This window comes from Caenorhabditis briggsae (genome assembly GCF_000004555.2).
Source record: "Caenorhabditis briggsae complete genome, chrV, whole genome shotgun sequence".
Lineage (NCBI taxonomy): Eukaryota > Metazoa > Nematoda > Chromadorea > Rhabditida > Rhabditidae > Caenorhabditis > Caenorhabditis briggsae.
In genome coordinates this window covers 12,269,195-12,285,591 of record NC_013488.2, presented here as the reverse complement: position 1 = coordinate 12,285,591, position 16,397 = coordinate 12,269,195, and the positions used below count along the sequence as shown (strand labels likewise).

At 38.1% G+C, this 16,397-nt stretch overlaps 6 protein-coding genes and 2 non-coding genes across 8 annotated transcripts in view; 3 read left to right on the top strand and 5 right to left on the bottom strand.

Moving 5' to 3' along the window:
- Positions 1-57: 57 nt before the first annotated feature.
- CBG18971 lies at positions 58-2,038 on the bottom strand (the record flags this gene model as incomplete). The annotated part of the gene is made up of 8 exons (XM_002637238.1): positions 58-278; positions 328-464; positions 506-614; positions 662-763; positions 1,316-1,436; positions 1,483-1,686; positions 1,733-1,898; positions 1,947-2,038. The coding sequence occupies 8 exons, from the start codon at positions 2,036-2,038 to the stop codon at positions 58-60; spliced, it is 1,152 nt and encodes a 383-aa protein (XP_002637284.1).
- Positions 2,039-2,312: 274 nt separating this feature from the next.
- On the top strand, positions 2,313-3,001 carry Cbr-spp-19 (the record flags this gene model as incomplete). The annotated part of the gene is made up of 5 exons (XM_002637237.1): positions 2,313-2,437; positions 2,481-2,536; positions 2,583-2,725; positions 2,770-2,850; positions 2,897-3,001. The coding sequence occupies 5 exons, from the start codon at positions 2,313-2,315 to the stop codon at positions 2,999-3,001; spliced, it is 510 nt and encodes a 169-aa protein (XP_002637283.1).
- Positions 3,002-3,075: 74 nt separating this feature from the next.
- CBG18969 lies at positions 3,076-3,721 on the bottom strand (the record flags this gene model as incomplete). The annotated part of the gene is made up of 3 exons (XM_002637236.1): positions 3,076-3,164; positions 3,206-3,386; positions 3,635-3,721. The coding sequence occupies 3 exons, from the start codon at positions 3,719-3,721 to the stop codon at positions 3,076-3,078; spliced, it is 357 nt and encodes a 118-aa protein (XP_002637282.1).
- CBG28986 lies at positions 3,414-3,485 on the bottom strand. Its single transcript has one exon. It is a non-coding gene (tRNA).
- Positions 3,722-7,657: 3,936 nt separating the features above from the next.
- Positions 7,658-9,211, bottom strand: Cbr-twk-10 (the record flags this gene model as incomplete). Its single annotated transcript, XM_002637235.2, has 7 exons — positions 7,658-7,739; positions 8,206-8,360; positions 8,406-8,548; positions 8,599-8,707; positions 8,753-8,926; positions 8,971-9,072; positions 9,119-9,211. 7 exons carry the CDS (start codon positions 9,209-9,211, stop codon positions 7,658-7,660), a joined length of 858 nt encoding a protein of 285 aa, XP_002637281.2.
- A 581-nt stretch (positions 9,212-9,792) lies between these two features.
- Positions 9,793-9,874, top strand: CBG28599. Its single transcript has one exon. It is a non-coding gene (tRNA).
- A 166-nt stretch (positions 9,875-10,040) lies between these two features.
- Cbr-lipl-4 lies at positions 10,041-11,501 on the bottom strand (the record flags this gene model as incomplete). Its single annotated transcript, XM_045237816.1, is given in 5 exon segments — positions 10,041-10,151; positions 10,165-10,731; positions 10,781-10,931; positions 10,982-11,310; positions 11,388-11,501. 5 exon segments carry the CDS (start codon positions 11,499-11,501, stop codon positions 10,041-10,043), a joined length of 1,272 nt encoding a protein of 423 aa, XP_045096624.1.
- Positions 11,502-16,083: 4,582 nt separating this feature from the next.
- The window catches only part of Cbr-dre-1, a gene marked incomplete at both ends in the record, with an annotated part of 11,582 nt that continues 11,268 nt past the window's right edge, over positions 16,084-16,397 (top strand). The window contains one exon of the mRNA XM_045237815.1: positions 16,084-16,210. Coding sequence (XP_045096623.1) covers positions 16,084-16,210 — 127 coding nt within the window. The remainder of the gene's footprint in view (positions 16,211-16,397) is intronic.

The following is a 16,397-nucleotide window of genomic DNA, read 5'->3' as shown; positions in this document are numbered from 1 at the left end:
TTTAGGAATATTTTTGTTAAAAAGAAAACAGTTTATTTTCTCACTATACAATAAAGATCAAAGTTTCCTCAAAACCATCGTGTATTGTGCCTGTTGAAATTTAACTTTCGAATGCAAATTGAGAGAATTCAGATCAAAAGGCTGTTCTTGTTCTCCATTGAACGTTGACAACCATTCGAAGCCATAAAACATTAACGCAAGACGAACGGGACCGTATATTCTGTGTGCATTATATTGAATCGAGTCGGTTCCCAGTGGGAAGGCAAGGAATAGTAAACCTGGAGATAAAAATATGGAAACAAAATCATAGGTCTACAACGATATCACCTCCTTTTTTGAGAATGCATTTGATCTTCAACATTTCTCTCAGATCACCAATCGGATCTAGCGGATCTCCATACCGTCCGAGTCCCGAGTGTTCGATGGATGAGAATGAAGCAGCGAAGTCAAATTTCTCATAGTAACTAAAAAAATCATTGTTTGAGTGAATTGAATAGTGACCTACTCTCTATACTTTTTTACGAATTCCGATGGAAGTATGGCAGACATTCTGTCCTTGAATTCGTCTTGTATTTTTAATGGATTGTATTCAACCGTCAGAACTGTTTTGGCACCTATATAAATATTTGAATAAACATTATTGTCTAAAAAAAGCACAAACCATTTTTCAGGGCCATAACTTCCACCCATGGTTGCATACTTCCAATAACAACCCCACTCTTTCCATCGAGGCGATTAGCAGCCATTGCATGATACATTGACACTGAAAGACAATTTTGGAATTGAATCTTGGCTATCAATTAGTCATACATACCGTAAAAACTCTTTCATTTTCCGGACACAGGTGGATCGCGAGGAACGTTATATGGGATCGCGCGGTGCTGTATATGCTCGCATACGAAACAAATATTGTCAATTCAAAACAATCGCGCGGATAAACGCACACACAAAGAAGTAAACAACCTGTCGAGACGCTCCGCCCCTTTTTGAGGCGCGGTCTTCACAAAATAGCCAAATTGTCTTCAAATTCGAACGAAATTTGGTGAAAATTACCAAAAAATGGCTTGAATAAAAAACCATGAAAAAAAATGTGCGGCGCCTTTGCACGCCCACAAAACCGTGCCTCAAAAAAAGGCGGAGCGTCTCGACAGGTTGTTTACTTCTTTGTGTGTGCGTTCATCCGCGCGATTGTTCTGAATTGACAATAGCGGGCATAACGAACGCTATATGCGCACATTCACAATATGGGCCACAATGCGCCCATATAGTGTTCTGCGCGATCCACCTGTGGATCAAAGAAACCAATTTCCATTACCTGATTCTTTGTGATATGCCATTTTACCCAGTTGATCTTTAGAATAATCCATTAACTCTGATATCCTATCCCAGTTTCTTGGTTTCTCTCCAAACAACGAATTCTTATCATTTATGTACCACTGAAATCAACAAAAATAGAATAGTCGTAGTTGTAACAGACTGTACCTTTCCTAGTGCTGCATATCCAAAAAGAAGAAATGCGTCTGAATCCCGGCTTGGAATTGTTCTTTGTGGTTTATCAGGTTGTGGCTGTTGAGATACTTTCAGCCATTCTGAGAACACTAATTCACAAGTTGGTTCATTGATCATTCGTAGTGTTGGAACTGGCAGAGTTGGAAGCTCGATTTCATAGCCAAGAAGTTTGTAAACCTTTTAAATCTCTGGTATTCTACTATTTAATTCATGAGAATCAAACCTTTTCATTCAACTCGTTCATAGTCACATATCCATTATAAGTCTTCACATTGTATTCATTCAAGTCATAATTTGATAATTGTTTTGAAATTCCTGTCTGGTTGCTGGGGTATCTTAATCGGGACTTTAGTGTTTCCAGATTCCTTGTTGAGTCGGAATTGTTATACCTGGAAAACCAAATTTTGGCAAAACTTGTTTCTGAAATTAAAACTTACACAGTGAAAACAAAAATCAGAAGACCAAGAGTAATCAAAATTGCCAAAAAACGGCGAAATGGGACATTGGGATCCGCTCGATTAATAACCATTTCCGGGAAGTCTTTCAGGAAAATAGGACTTAAAATTAAATCTAGCTGTGTCTTGAGAAGTCCAGGAAGAGTAAAATTAAGAACAAGAATAGATATCTCGGAAGAGAATCTGAGTCGTGTCCTTTTCTTTGTCCTCGTTACGAATGACTCGGAAAACCGTATCGAAATGGATAAGCATCTCCAATCTGGATGTAGTCTGGCTTTTCTGTTACAATAATTCCTGAAGATCAAAATCCTTTTTTGAAACTTCTGAAAAAGGAACATACGCCTAAAAATGGAAGTTCTCTTTCTATCCCTTTCGATGAATCGTGAAAGTGTTAATCCGTCTGGTTTCACTTGCCAGTCGAGCTATTACTGTTTCTTTCGGTACTTTCACATTTTACAATACATCCGATTCTAGTAATATGTTTTTCTACATCCTTGTTGTATTTTCATTATTCAGTTATGCTCATTCAATTAAATGTTTTGGAGGTATTGCCGAGTTTGGAATTGATAAAAGTATAATTCCTCAACTCTTGAGATTCCAATAATGCTTTCATTTTAGATGACTATGTCGACTACATATGTCCCTCGCTGACATCTTGCTACATACGATTAGTTGTTGAGAATGTGAATAAGCCGGATCAAAAGGCAACAATGATGAAGGGATGCTTGGAGAAAGCCATGGAAGAATCTTATCAGAATGTGGTAGGCCTTGAAAACGTTTATCAATAAATGAGTTCCTATTTCAGCCAATGTGTTCAACTATTGACTTCTCCAATATAACCAGTGATGATGCGATACCGTCGGAAATAAAATGCACATGTTCTAGAGTGAGTTGATACCACAATCATTGATTTATTAATCTGCACTTCTTAGGATTTCTGCAACGGGAGTTTCGAAGAAGATCCCAACATCACTCCTGGAATATCTGCGAGCTTCTTGAATTGTATTCTCGTTATTAGCATTTATTTAATTTTCTAGGTTAATAAAAACTACAAAAATCTTTATTAAAATTGTCTCATGTACAATACAATTTGTACAATACATCAAACATGTCACATAAAAACTGAATCATTACTCTGCGCATCGACTGATCCGAATGCATTATTGTCGAAGCCAAAACCATACAGGTATTGTGATGAACCTGCAAAACCGTTTTCATGACGAACTTTCAAAAAAACTGACCAGATATATGTCGATGATCAATCATATCAAAATCAAGGTCTGGTTCGAATGCTGTACTCTTCCTCGTCTTCATGTCTTCCTCATCTCCTTTACTCTTCCACGTGGATTTTCTACTCATCGCAATTCCTTCTCCAACATCTCCATTTGCCTGCCCTCCACCAGCAGTTCCCATTGCACTCACCTAAATCAAAAAATTACAAAAAGAAGTAGGGGGCACCCGGAGTTGAACCGGGGACCTCTCGATCTGCAGTCGAATGCTCTGCCACTGAGCTATACCCCCACATTGACATTAAGAACGAAAGAAAAAGATAATCGGCGATACGTGTGGTCATTCGATAACGGTCAAACACTGCCTATTACGTTCGACGATCAACAGAACGCTCACAGGACAAAGTATACAGTGAGAGAGTGAGAGACGCAGACACTTACATTTATCATCATTCCCATCCTTGCAAAAGCGCCAAGTTGTGCCATACCAAGACCCAATCCACGATTGATATTGATTTTCTGGGCCATCTGAAAATAGGAACTCTTTGGACATGTAATCTTTCGCCTTTTCAGTTGTATCAACTTCTGAAATAATTTCAACAAAACAGAAAAACAATGTTGTTTTACTAGCTGTATGCTTGAGCTTTCAAAGTTACTATAAAAAGTTAAGACGAGTCTATAACAGAATTATAAGAGGATAAGCATGCAGCAGTTCATCTACATCTTTCTCTTAATCGCATCATTTTCAGAATGTCAAATAACTCCAACCAATAGCACTTCCCCAAACATTCTTTGTGATATTTGCAATTCTGGACTTTCTATTGCCCAATCTCAATTATCAGCTCTAGAAGCTATTGTAGAGAATAATTTGGGATCTCTGGTGAAGGTGAAAGTCTCACTCTGATAATCAATCTGATGGTAAACGTACGCTGAAATTATTTCAGAAAATGTGAGACATGGCTCCAACAAACATTCCCATTGTGAAAGCTTTCTGTGTAGTTCTCCAGGATGATTTAGTGGATGCCTTGATAACGTTAATTAAAGGATTAAAGGATCAAACAAGTCCAAACCTTCTCTGTGGATACTTGAACATGTGTGAGAAGAAGATCATGTTCAAATGAATGTGTCCCAATTGTGCTTTGTTTTCTCAAGATAAATATTCACCCAATATTTAATTTTCTGTGCTCCTTCTCTATGAAAAATGTGTTCATTGGACACTGTCCATCTACGAGCACAATTATCTCCAAAACAAGTCAGCACTATCATTGGAACATGTACGTAATGAATAACAAATGACGCCTCTCCTCAATAAACCAGTATAAAAGAGTTCTGAATCGAGTAGACTCTCATAATTCAAAGATGAAACTATTATTCCTTCTCTGTGCTTTCCTAGTGATCTGTTCTGGACAGACTATTCAGCCACCTTCTAATTGTGAAGTTTTCTGTCATTTGTGCCAGGAAGGATTCGGTTTCATGCAGAAAAATATTGCCTTACTGGAATCTATCACTCAAAATCAACTAAGAGGATTCATTGATGTGAACTTTCAACCGAAAATATGTGCATAGATGGTAAAATTTTTCAGCACTTATGTGAAATCGCCCCTTCCATAGATATCGTGAAACTGGTATGTGATGTCGCGAAAAACGATTTCGTGGAAGGCATCGACAAATTTCTGGAATTTCTCAAACAAAACACGGATCCTTTGACCGTATGCCATCAGTTATCCGCATGTTGACCTTCTTTTGAATTTCAAATAAATATTATTCTCATGAATATAAAAAGGATGTTCTCCATTTACTGTTTTGCTTGAAATTCGGGCGATGGGAATACTGTACTCCATTTTCAAAAATAAAGTGATTTCCGTTTTGAGAAACCTCTTTCATGTTGAGAGAACTGTGAGGATAGTTCAAACTGGATTGAAGCAAGTATGAACTCCGAATCCCAATTGTACGGTCAATTGTGAAAACTATACTCGAAAAATTCCAGTCCGGGTTAAAAATATTCAATTTAGTTGGGTTTTACTGTAGTGAAAAATTAAGGAAATTTAAGCTCTATCTGATTTCAGCGGTTCCTAGAGAAAATAGCGGTCCGCTGCATACTTGTAAAATTCCGGGCCTGCCCGCCAAAGCCCGGGCCCGGGCCGGGCCGGGCTTGATGAAAGTTCACATCAATGAATCCTGTTAGTTGAAAATTTTCAAGGCCCGGAAGGTCCGGTGTCAAAAATTCTGTATTTTTGAGCCAAATTTTGAGCTCTCAATATAATTTTTTCCGTTTTTATCGTATTTCGAATTGTTTGTCTGTATCACATAAGGGTCCCCCTTATGTGTTTTTTGAAAATTTCGAAACTAGTGAAATGACGGGCCGGGCCTCCGAAATTCCGGAAAAAGCCCGGCCCGGCCTGGCCCGTTACAAGTATGGTCCGCTGTGAAAATAGCGGTCCGCAGGGAAAATAACGGTCCGGGGAGAACATAGCGGTTCGAAAAGAAAATAACGGTCCGAAATGAAAGTTGACACTGAGTGTTCAGGAATCACTTGTAAACCTTGTTTTCGATCAATTTTCGATTAGTAATAGAATGTTTTAATTTTTGCCAAGTTAATTGTCATTTTATAATACCTAAAAAGTTCAAAAATGTTCAAGAACTTTTCCAGGAAAGTTAAGAATATGCTAAAAAATCTAAAATATCTTTCCAAAGTCTAACTATACCGTTTTTGTTGGAATAAAATGCCACTATTGCACTCTGAATTCAATTACCTATATTTCTGTGAGAGATATCAGAAATATTTGAAACTCGTTTTGGAACTTTTTAAAACTCGTTTTTTTCAGTTCGGGGTTTTGGAATTTCTAATATATTCTAAAAGATTCTAGACTTTTTTTCTGTGTTTCGCTTCTCAAATAATGTAAATTTTTTTTTCTCCATCTTAATTCTCATCTGAGTTTTAGTAGAATTATCAGAAGTCTCCATTATCTGAAAAAATCAAGTAAGCTGTTGGAACCTTTTAGAAAATCGAAGCACTTTAAAATCTTTCAGAACTGAGAGAAGTTCCAAAAAATATTTATGATATTTCTCACAGAATGAGAGGTTATCAAGCTCAGAGCAAAAGTGACATTCTATCCCAGCAATAACGGAATAATTAGACTTTAAAAAAATGTTTTAGATTCTTCTAATATATTCTTAAATTTCCTGGAAAAAAATGTTCTTGAACATTTTTAAACTTTTCAGGTGTTATATAGAAAGTGAGTTTTAGTGAGTCGTTCATAGAAGCAAATGATAATTTGCCTTCAATTAACTAGGAAGTAATGAAAAAATTCTATCATTAATCGAAAATTGATTGAAAACAAAGTTTAAAAGTGATTCCTAAATACTCAGTGTCAACTTTCATTTCGGACCGTTTTTTTTTTCGGACCGCTATATTCTCCCCGGACCGTTATTTTCCCTGCGGACCGCTATTTTCACGGCGGACCGTTATTTTCTTTAGGGATCGCTGAAAACAGATTGGGCCGAAATTTATTACGTTAAGTCCAGAAAGAATTGGTCTGGCCGGACCTTGCAAGACTAATCATAATCCAGAATTTTTCGGTTTTGCCAGGTCCGCCAGATATATTATACCTATACTTGTTTTTAAAAAGTATATTATACTTATTAAATAAGCTGTCTAAAACAAAGTCTACAGTCCGAAATTTGAGTGTGCTGTACAAACAAAACATAGAGCTGATAGCAAAAAAAGCACTTTGCAGTTGAAAACAAGTGGGCAAAAGTTTAGATGAATGATAATGAAAAAGATGATTAACAGCTTTGGAAGCTGAATAAAGTTAGGAAAAACAAAAAACAAGGCCCATATAAAAGCACTGTGTAAGCAGGTTGTTTTACTCCATATCAATTGTTGCACGATATGTTTCGCACTATTGTTATTCTCGTTTTAGTTTCAACTCTGTCTCAAGGATTCTCCCTGGTAAATGTACGTTTTGGTTAGCGCCAGCACTTATGACAAACTTTGAAAGTTTTTTTCAGGATAATCCTGGAGATTATCTAGTTTGCAATGCGTGCCAATTTGTAGTCACTCTTGTGGAGCCCCATCTGAAAGCCATGGAAAATACCATTAGAACTGATCTAACCACTTTCGCTGACGTAAATTTCTCACACTAATTCTTATTAAGAAAGCATTCATATTTTCAGAAAGCTTGTGCCCGAACCCCGGATCTTGAAGTGTTCAAGACTCTTTGTACAACAGTTAAGGATGATTTGATTGATGTTGCTGTTCAACTGGTCGAAGCTTTGAAAAGACAAATCAATGGAAATGTCACTTGCAAAGCTCTCAAATTTTGTCCTCCATAGCTTACACTGAGCATTTTATCCGCGATAATTTTTGCTTTTCCGACTTGACGACCCATATAATGAATGTGATGAATTATATTAGCTGCCACGACATCAACTAAAAGTTTACAGATTTAAAAAATGGTTTCATTAAGTTAACTCACTAGCAATGGTTACCAGAGCCACACCAAAAACGATGAAGATTATGATTACGTAGATTGGAACAGCGGGACTGGAAAATACATTTTGGTTTAGGCATACAGTATCGGTCTAATAAGATATACAAAAAATACCTTTGATTTTCGGTTATGGCCATTTTCTGGAGTCTGGAGCTCGGCTGTCAAGTTTCTGGTCGCTTCGGAAATTTTGGACTGTGTTGAACCGACCTAGATTAAAAAGTTTGTATTTACAGCACTTCTTGAAAATTCCAAGTTTTTCAGTTATTTGCCTATTTCTGAAAAACACCCCTTTTGGCCCATTTTTGCAATGAAAACGTGAAAAAACAGGCGGATGTCTAAAATCGGCAAATAGCTGAAAAACTAGGAATTTACAGAAAATTCTGTGAATGCAAACTTTTCAATCTAGGTCTGTTTTAAGCCCTCTAAAATTTTTTAGGGGATCAGAAAATTTAGAGCCGAGCTCCGGACTTCTTCTTGTTTATCTCATTGACCGGTACTGTATCTGCTACACAGTGTTACCTGATATCTCCATATCCTATCGTAAAAATAGTGATAGTACTGAAATATATTCCTTCTATCATTGATACTCCTGTCACATTTGAATAAGCGATTCCTCCTATCAACGAGTACGCAACCAGAAGAAACAACAGAACCACCATAAACGCAGTGATATTCTGAAACCATTTCTGATATTCTAGTCCAATTTTACATTCCGAAACCTCGTGAAAAAACTTGACGAAAGCATCGGCAAAAAACTTTCCAACATCTGACATCATGACAAGAGCGAGAGGGATTCCGCAGGCAGCATATATACAGAGAACAAGTCTTCCAGTTGATGTCAACGGAGCAATGTATCCATATCCTTCAAAAACAAGAAAGGAAAAACATAGACGAATAAGTTATTAGGCTTACCAACAGGAATGATAGTTGTGGCAGTGAAGAGAAGAGAAGAATCAGTTGTCCAGAGGGGAGTGTAGTTGGCTCGAGAATAAAAAAGACAGTCAAACATATTTGCAGCTACCTGAAAACAGTTTCAAATGTATTTATTAAAATAAAAATTGATAACCGGATCCTTGAAAAGTAGAAAAATGTGTTTGGAGTAGTCGTCGATTAACCGAGAAACAGAGGCATTAACTCTCCATTCATCTGGTGCATCCTCCAGTTTTACCCGCTCAATATCCATCAAAAATTCGTGTCGTAAACTGTCGAATTTCTTTGAAACTTTTCGATGAATTCGTTCCTAAATTTCATGATCCTAATTATTATATTTCAACGTCATCTCACCTCTTCTGGACTTTCAATATACATGAAGAATAAGGCTCCCACATGCACATACAGTATACAAACAAGAATCAACCCGACATGAAGTCCACCTTGTCTTGTTAACTGAAAGACCAAGTTCATAGGGAATCAGAAGAGTGAGTGCACATACGTGACGAAGCCTCCAGAATACACTTCTTTTCTTCACTACTACCACTGGTTGCCCAGACATGATAGCAGCAAGTCCTCCAGCTTTTCGAGCCATTTTTGATTCGACTAATGAAGAAGGAAGGTTGAAGTTTGAACAGGAGAAAAAAGAAAAAAAGAAACTGAAAGAAAAAGGAGCCACGAGAGCGAGTTTTTATGGTTTATCCACTCCGAATCGGCAGTGCTTTTTGGTGTGCTCCTCCTTCTTTTTCGACGTCTTCTCAGGAATGCATGGAGAAGGGACCGTGTGGAAATCCATTGGATTCGGTTTAAGAATACGACCGTCTACATGCGTTTCGTTTTTTATGTGGTGCACTTTACATAGCGAATTCACAGAATTCAAACTTTCTCACAATATTTTTTGTCTCCTTGAGAAATACGAATAAAATCGAGCTTCATTTAATGCGCGACGACTACAGTATGCCGCCGATTTTTTTTTCGGTTTCTTCTGTATTCAAACTCACTTCAACTGCCCCAACAATCATATGTCACAGCTTTTTTCTATATCAATACTCACAAGTAAGCACAGATACACAATTTCCCCTTTCCCCCTCTTTCTCGCTAGTTCGAGAGAGACGACGTATAGAGTAAGAGAAAAGGAGTCTGCATGTGTACACAACAAAACTGTGCTTCTTTCGTGATCAGGTGGCCGAGTGGTTAAGGCGATGGACTGCTAATCCATTGGGGTTTCCCCGCGTGAGTTCGAATCTCATCCTGATCGAATTTCTTTTTTCGTATGTTCGAAGGCCTTCGGTGATTTAAACGTCCGGCTGGTGCGTCGCTATTTTGTTTAGAAACCTGTTTTTGAAAAACGGAATGAGATAGAAAGAAGAAAAAAAGAGGCACCACTCCATTTATTTATTATGTTTGAAAACATTTTTTATCTTTCAAGTCAGACCAACAGAAACAATGTCAATTATCCGCTTATAAATTTTGTCGACAGCATCTGTTCCCCATATGAAATGCAGATGATTGTAGTTTGAAATCTGGTAGCTTCCCTGTAACGGAAACTAATGAGATGGTGAAAAAAAAAGAAATTGTTACCTGAACGACTTGGGGATTCAACTGTGTGAACAACGTCTCTTGCAGGTCCTGTTTCGTCGATAGCCAATCGTCTTCACTCCAAAATAAATGGATGGGAATGTCGGAAATACTTGTAAAGTTGTATTGCGGTGGCAGTTTCTGTCCATACTTTTGAACGTTTTTCTCCTCTCCCATATCGTATGCAGGTATTCCACCATACGAAAACATTTGATCCAGATGTGCCATAACATTACTAGAAGATCCGGCAGGAGTATGAGCCAAATAAACAGGGACCCTAGTTTGATTCCAGTTCTCACTAGACGTTCCAACGAACAACATTGTAATATCCGAACATAGTTCCTCCAGAGTATCAAACAATCCACATGTATACTTCACTATTTTTTTGAACAACCAAGAACTTCCAAACAATTCATCGGACCCATATTTAGTCACATACTCTTGGTAATTTGCTCCAAAATGTCTTCCAAGAAATGAAAACACACCTCGAGCATATTTGATTGTGCCAACTGGAGCAAGTGCAAAGTATTTCTTTATCTGGAAAGAAAAATTGATAAGAAAATGTGGTTCCTCTGCAGAATCTTACGTAGCGGCTGAAAGAAGGATCAACTGAAAGTTTGGCAAACATCGTCAATGTACCCATGGAGAATCCAGTATAATACAAAGATTCTGCTCCACTGACTTCCAACGCTTTCCCAATCATTGCTGGTAAATCATATTTAGATATTTGGTCCCAGCTGAAACAAATCTTTCGTAAATCTTCCCTCATTGCCATATTTTTTGTCACCTCCAATTCCAGAACTCTCGATCTTTGTCCGGATTCAGAGTGACATGCTTTCGGCTGTATGTGTTGCCGCGGAAATTGCCCAACCACACATCAAAACCGGCGTCAGCGAACACAAATCCAGCACTTTGATGAGGCAAATTGGCGACCCAATCAAAACTAGAGCAGAGAAAACCGTGTTGAAGGAATATCACTGGTCGTGGACGGTCATCTAGGGATGATATCGGACTGTCTCGACCATATGGGATACGATGAAGTTGAAGTATGAAACCGTCTTTTGTGGTGACATTATGAACTTCCACTGGGTAACCCCAAGACTTGATTACTTCTGGCTGAAACATATATTCTTATCTTTTTGATATCACATCATTTGAAAATCAATAAATGACCCCTATCAAACATCACTTACCGTATCCAAATAGAATTCCAGATCCACACTTTTTGTGTAACTTGAGAGCAAAAGTAACAGTAATAAAAGTAGAGACAGCATAACAGTTATCAAGTCACCTATTTTCTCTCTCATTTTGTGTCCAATACCTATTATTTCCTTATTTGCGTCCTATCATCCAATCGGTTTGTTTTGTCTGGAGTGAACTGTACTCTGTCGGGAGCTCCAGAAAACAAAAACTGATTCGATGATAATCAATAACTCTCCTCTCCTCCAGTTCATTTTTATCAGTTCGCCCTTGAGAATTTCTCTAGAAAAATTTCCAGCAAACAACTTTTTTCGTTGACTTCCTCATTATGAACCTGTCTCCCAATCGACGAGTTCTTCCGTTTTACCATCCCTCTTCAGGATGAATTTGGACGGTTTGTAGGTCGATTTGTCGCGTTGTCTCAGTCATCGCACAAAAGATTTGTGTGTGTATGTGAAGTGCAAATCGTTTGAGGGTTTTGCGAGGAAAATATGTGGACATGACTTTTCGAAAAGAGACAATTAAGATGAGGGAGAAGCCAGACGACGGAATGAGGCGAACGGACGAATGGAATTGTAGAAGGAGAGAGAATTGGATGGAAGAAGAAGCTATTCAATTGCTTCTTCTTCTAGCACGATTGCATCAGCGTATGCAACTTTTTTCTCTCCTTATTTGATTATGAAAAAGCATAAAAAGGTGATGGCTGGGAGAAAAGTATTCTTTGAGTTTTTTACGAAACTGAAATTCCGTTTTTTGAAAAAAGAAAAAATAATACAATACAGAACTGAAAATATTGCGAAAGTTTTATGAGTCAGTTTCTAAACACTGGTTGAGAACAGAACTATTGAGTATTCAGAAATACCGTGAATCTTAGAAGGGCCGGTTTTTTATTGAGAGAGAGAGAGAGAGAGAGAGAGAGAGAGAGAGCCCTTCCATTTTCCAGTCAATTTTTTCGAGAAATTTCATCGAAAAATTCGGGGGAATTCGAAATTTGTGAAAATGAAATTTTGCAAATTTATGAAAACTTTAATAAAATTGAGCAATCTTTGAGCGAATTTTTGAGAAAGTGCCTCAATAAACTTCTGTGAAATTGTGGGATTCCCGAAATATTTTCACTGAAAATATACGGCAATTATTTTGGGCCTTCTATTGCAGGTGTCCTTCTATTATTCCAGAAATCTTTTGGAGGGCGCTTTTATTATTTTTGTCGAGTTCTGAAAATCTGAAGTTGAATTTTTAGTATCTACAGTATCCTGGTTGAGAAAAAGAATCTCGATTTTTTCAACTTGGCTCTGAATCCAACATTTTCTGATCAATAGAAATTAAAATTTCCAGTCAAAAAATTCAAAACATTTTCTCTCCACCACCACCCTAAAAAGTTAATCAGCTGATAATGCAATGGTTTATGTGGCTATTAACTTATCAAAAATATCACTTTACTTTTTTTGTTCATTTCAATCATCACATTTTAATAATAATACAGTCTTTCACTAGACTCTTTCTCACTCATTCCCATCGCCAGATTTGCTCCGAATCTTGTCAGTTGTGTTGATTACGTCAGAATGTCTTGAAACATCGGAGGTTTCGGTGAGTTTCAAAGTTCACCACCCTCTTTCTCTGTGCCTCTCGATCTTCCGTGCTCTTTCCGAGCATCTCCCAAAATAGTAGACAATATACAACAATCTGTGCGGTCATCAAAGGCGCGTGCGTGTCCGAAATGCAAATATGAATGGAAAGAAAGAGAAATTGTATCGAAAGATGGAAACTGAGGAATTAAAGAAAGAAACGAACGTACTGTTCTGTTCCGCGATTGCTCCGCGCACCGCGCCCTTTTGATACTTATCTTCTCTTTTATTCCGGGGTGGGGGGAGTCAAATATGGACACCTTTTTCTTATTTTAAATGAAACAACAACGCTTGACCCCTTCTCTCTCTTCTACGTCATTTTTTTCTCAATTCAAAAGATATGAATCTTGTAAGAAAACCCTCGAAAAGTGGTGTGAATTTGAAACTCTTTTTGCCTTTATATCCCCATCTCACAACACATATCCTCGTTTTCCAAATCTGTCCGGTTTCATTTCGTCTTTTTGTCGAGGAAAAGAGGATGGCGGTGAACACAGACTTGTTCAGTGTTCTAGATTATACGGTTCGATAAAAGTACAGTTTGCTTACTCCTGGTTTTCTCACCCAATTCACACATTTTTTCATGATGATACTTTTACCACATTCCTCTTTTTTTGTCGTTGAAATCTAATATAACCACCATGAATCACTAACCCCTATTTTTCAATCCATCAATTTTTAATTCCAGTCTGTCGCTAACCCAAATTCAATATTTTCTAAAGAATTTAAGATGTTTTCTAGAGCAACAAACTGATCCTAAACGCCTTTTCTTCAAAAAACAATAACCTGCACTAGAAGGACCTCTACCTTTTAACTTGAAGCTAATTTATCTCGATTCCTGTCAAAGTTATGATAAAGTTGTCCACTGATCGATTGTTTATCATAATATCATAATTGCTTTGTCAGTTGACACATGTTTGATATCTTGCATAGGAGCCAAGAAAAATCAGTTCAAACTTGACAGTGAATGGACCCCTTTTACTACAGGTTCAAGGGTAATCCTAGCCAAGCAAGGCATCATATATTAGGTTGGCGGGAAAGTCTTTGTCACTCTGTTTGTTTAATCACTGTTCTCGTATATGGAGGCTGTGTATGATATCGACTCTAGTGAATAACAAGGTGATAAGAACCTTCCATATAAACAAGTCCCCATTTCCTTCCCTGCTCCTCATCTGTAATTGAAACGATATGTTTGTTCCCACTGCTATTCACATCAGACATGTTTTGATTTACCTCTTCCTATCTCACACCACGATGAAGGATTCGGAAACTTTCTTGAAGAATGTGTACAACACACATGCCCCTCACTACAATACTATTCGCAATTGGTTCCATCGTTTCGAAAAAGATGACTTCTCGCTCGATGAAAAGGATCGCTCTGGGAGACCCCGTGAGTTGGATTTGGACAAGCTGAAGCACGCATTGCAATCGGATCCATTTCAATCTAGCCGTGAACTAGCTGTCACATTCGGAGTTCACCATAGCACAGTCCTTGAAGGTTTGAAGTCTCTTGGAATGAGAAAACTTTTTGGTCGATTCATACCTCATCACCTGACTCAAGCCAACCTTGACCGCCGAGTCGACGATTCGATTACTCTTCTCACTCTCCACGCGGGCGATCGATGGCTGGACCGGCTAATAACCGGAGATGAGAAGTGGGTCTTCTACGATAATCACCACAGGAAATCCCAGTGGGTTGGAGAAGGAGAGAGCCCACAGGATGTCCCCAAACCCGGCCTTCATCCGAAAAAAGTTATGCTCTCTGTGTGGTGGGGAGTGGACGGCCCCATCTACTGGGAACTTCTGCCCGAGGGCAAAACAATAACTGGAGACCTCTACACTACTCAACTACGAAACCTCAAGAAAGCAGTCGACCGTTCGGCCCTGAAAGACAAGAAAGTGTACTATCAACATGATAACGCTCGCCCACATGTTTCGAAACAAGTGAAGCAGGAGCTGATGGGATATGGATGGAATGTTCTCCCTCACCCCCCGTATTCTCCTGATCTTGCTCCTTCCGACTATTGGTTATTTGGCGATATGACACGTGCCTTCGAAGGAAGAAGCTTCAATTCCCGTGGAGCGGTCGAAGCGGCACTCAAACAATACTTTGCCTCACGCCCGGCTGGATTCTACCGCAATGGAATCCATAAATTGAGGGAACGTTGGAGACATGTTGTTGATAATGATGGACAATATAATTAATTATTCGGTTATTTTTTCTTTGAGAAATAAACTATTGAAAAAGTGACAAAGACTTTCCCGCCAACCTAATACTTTATTCCGTTTTGATTTTGAGAGCTCAATTTTTCTTCTATCCAATATCCTTTCTTCACAAAAGTTGCCTTATTTCATTTTCTCCACCTTCATCACCCGAGTCACATTTTATCGACCCCAAAAACTTATCAGAGAATCTTTTGACACTGATAAAAGCATTTTCATTTCCACGTCGTTTTCAACGCTTTCCTTTTCATTCACCTCAAATGTTTTCTCGTGACTTATTAGCAATTCAGGAAAATGTATTGTCTGGTTCTGTCAGTAGAATCGTTTTTTCCTGAACTTTTTTTTCCTGAACCTTTTTTGAACCTTATTTCGCAGAGAAGAGAAATGCAATAAAAATTTATATTTCATTTCATCATATAGACTGAATTAGAAGACTTCTTTCTAGAAATGCACATTTTATGTTTGGACTTAAAATCCTTCCGTTTTTTGTTCACATTACAAAATCAAGAGTTACTTTAAATACCTGTAATACCTGTAATAGAAGGCCTCCTAACTTTTAACTTTGGGTCAGTTTTTCTCGGTTCATATCAAAAATATAAAAAGGTTGACAACGGATAAATTAATCATAATATCATAATTGTTCTGTCAATTGACACATTTTTGCTACCACTCATAGAAATCGAGATAATTGAGCTCAAACTTGACTGTGTGGGGGGCCTTCTGTTACAGGTTTTAGTTGACTTTGAATTCAAAAAGTTTTTTTGCTATACCGTTATTTTATTTTCTCAATTCTTGAACTCAAATTGTCATCATTTAAAAGTTACGGAACAATTTCAGAAATACAATGATGTCGGAAGAGGCGCCCGCAGACAACGTGCTTCTGGGTTCACGACCAACTCTCGTTTCCACGAGAGCCGCCCATCTTTCTCCGAAACTCCAGAGAAGAGGATCGTCGTCAGCCCGAAAATTCGGTAAGTCTTCTCACACACGTGATGTGATGTGATATTCTCGGTGTTCGATCATCTTCTCTTTCATAAGCTTATCGTATTCTGTGAGTATGTGTTTGTGCGTAGATGACACTGACCTCTGTATTGACCCCGATGAATTTCTACTATGTTTGCGAGATGTATCCATTTCGCATCCGATTACTTCCTCGAT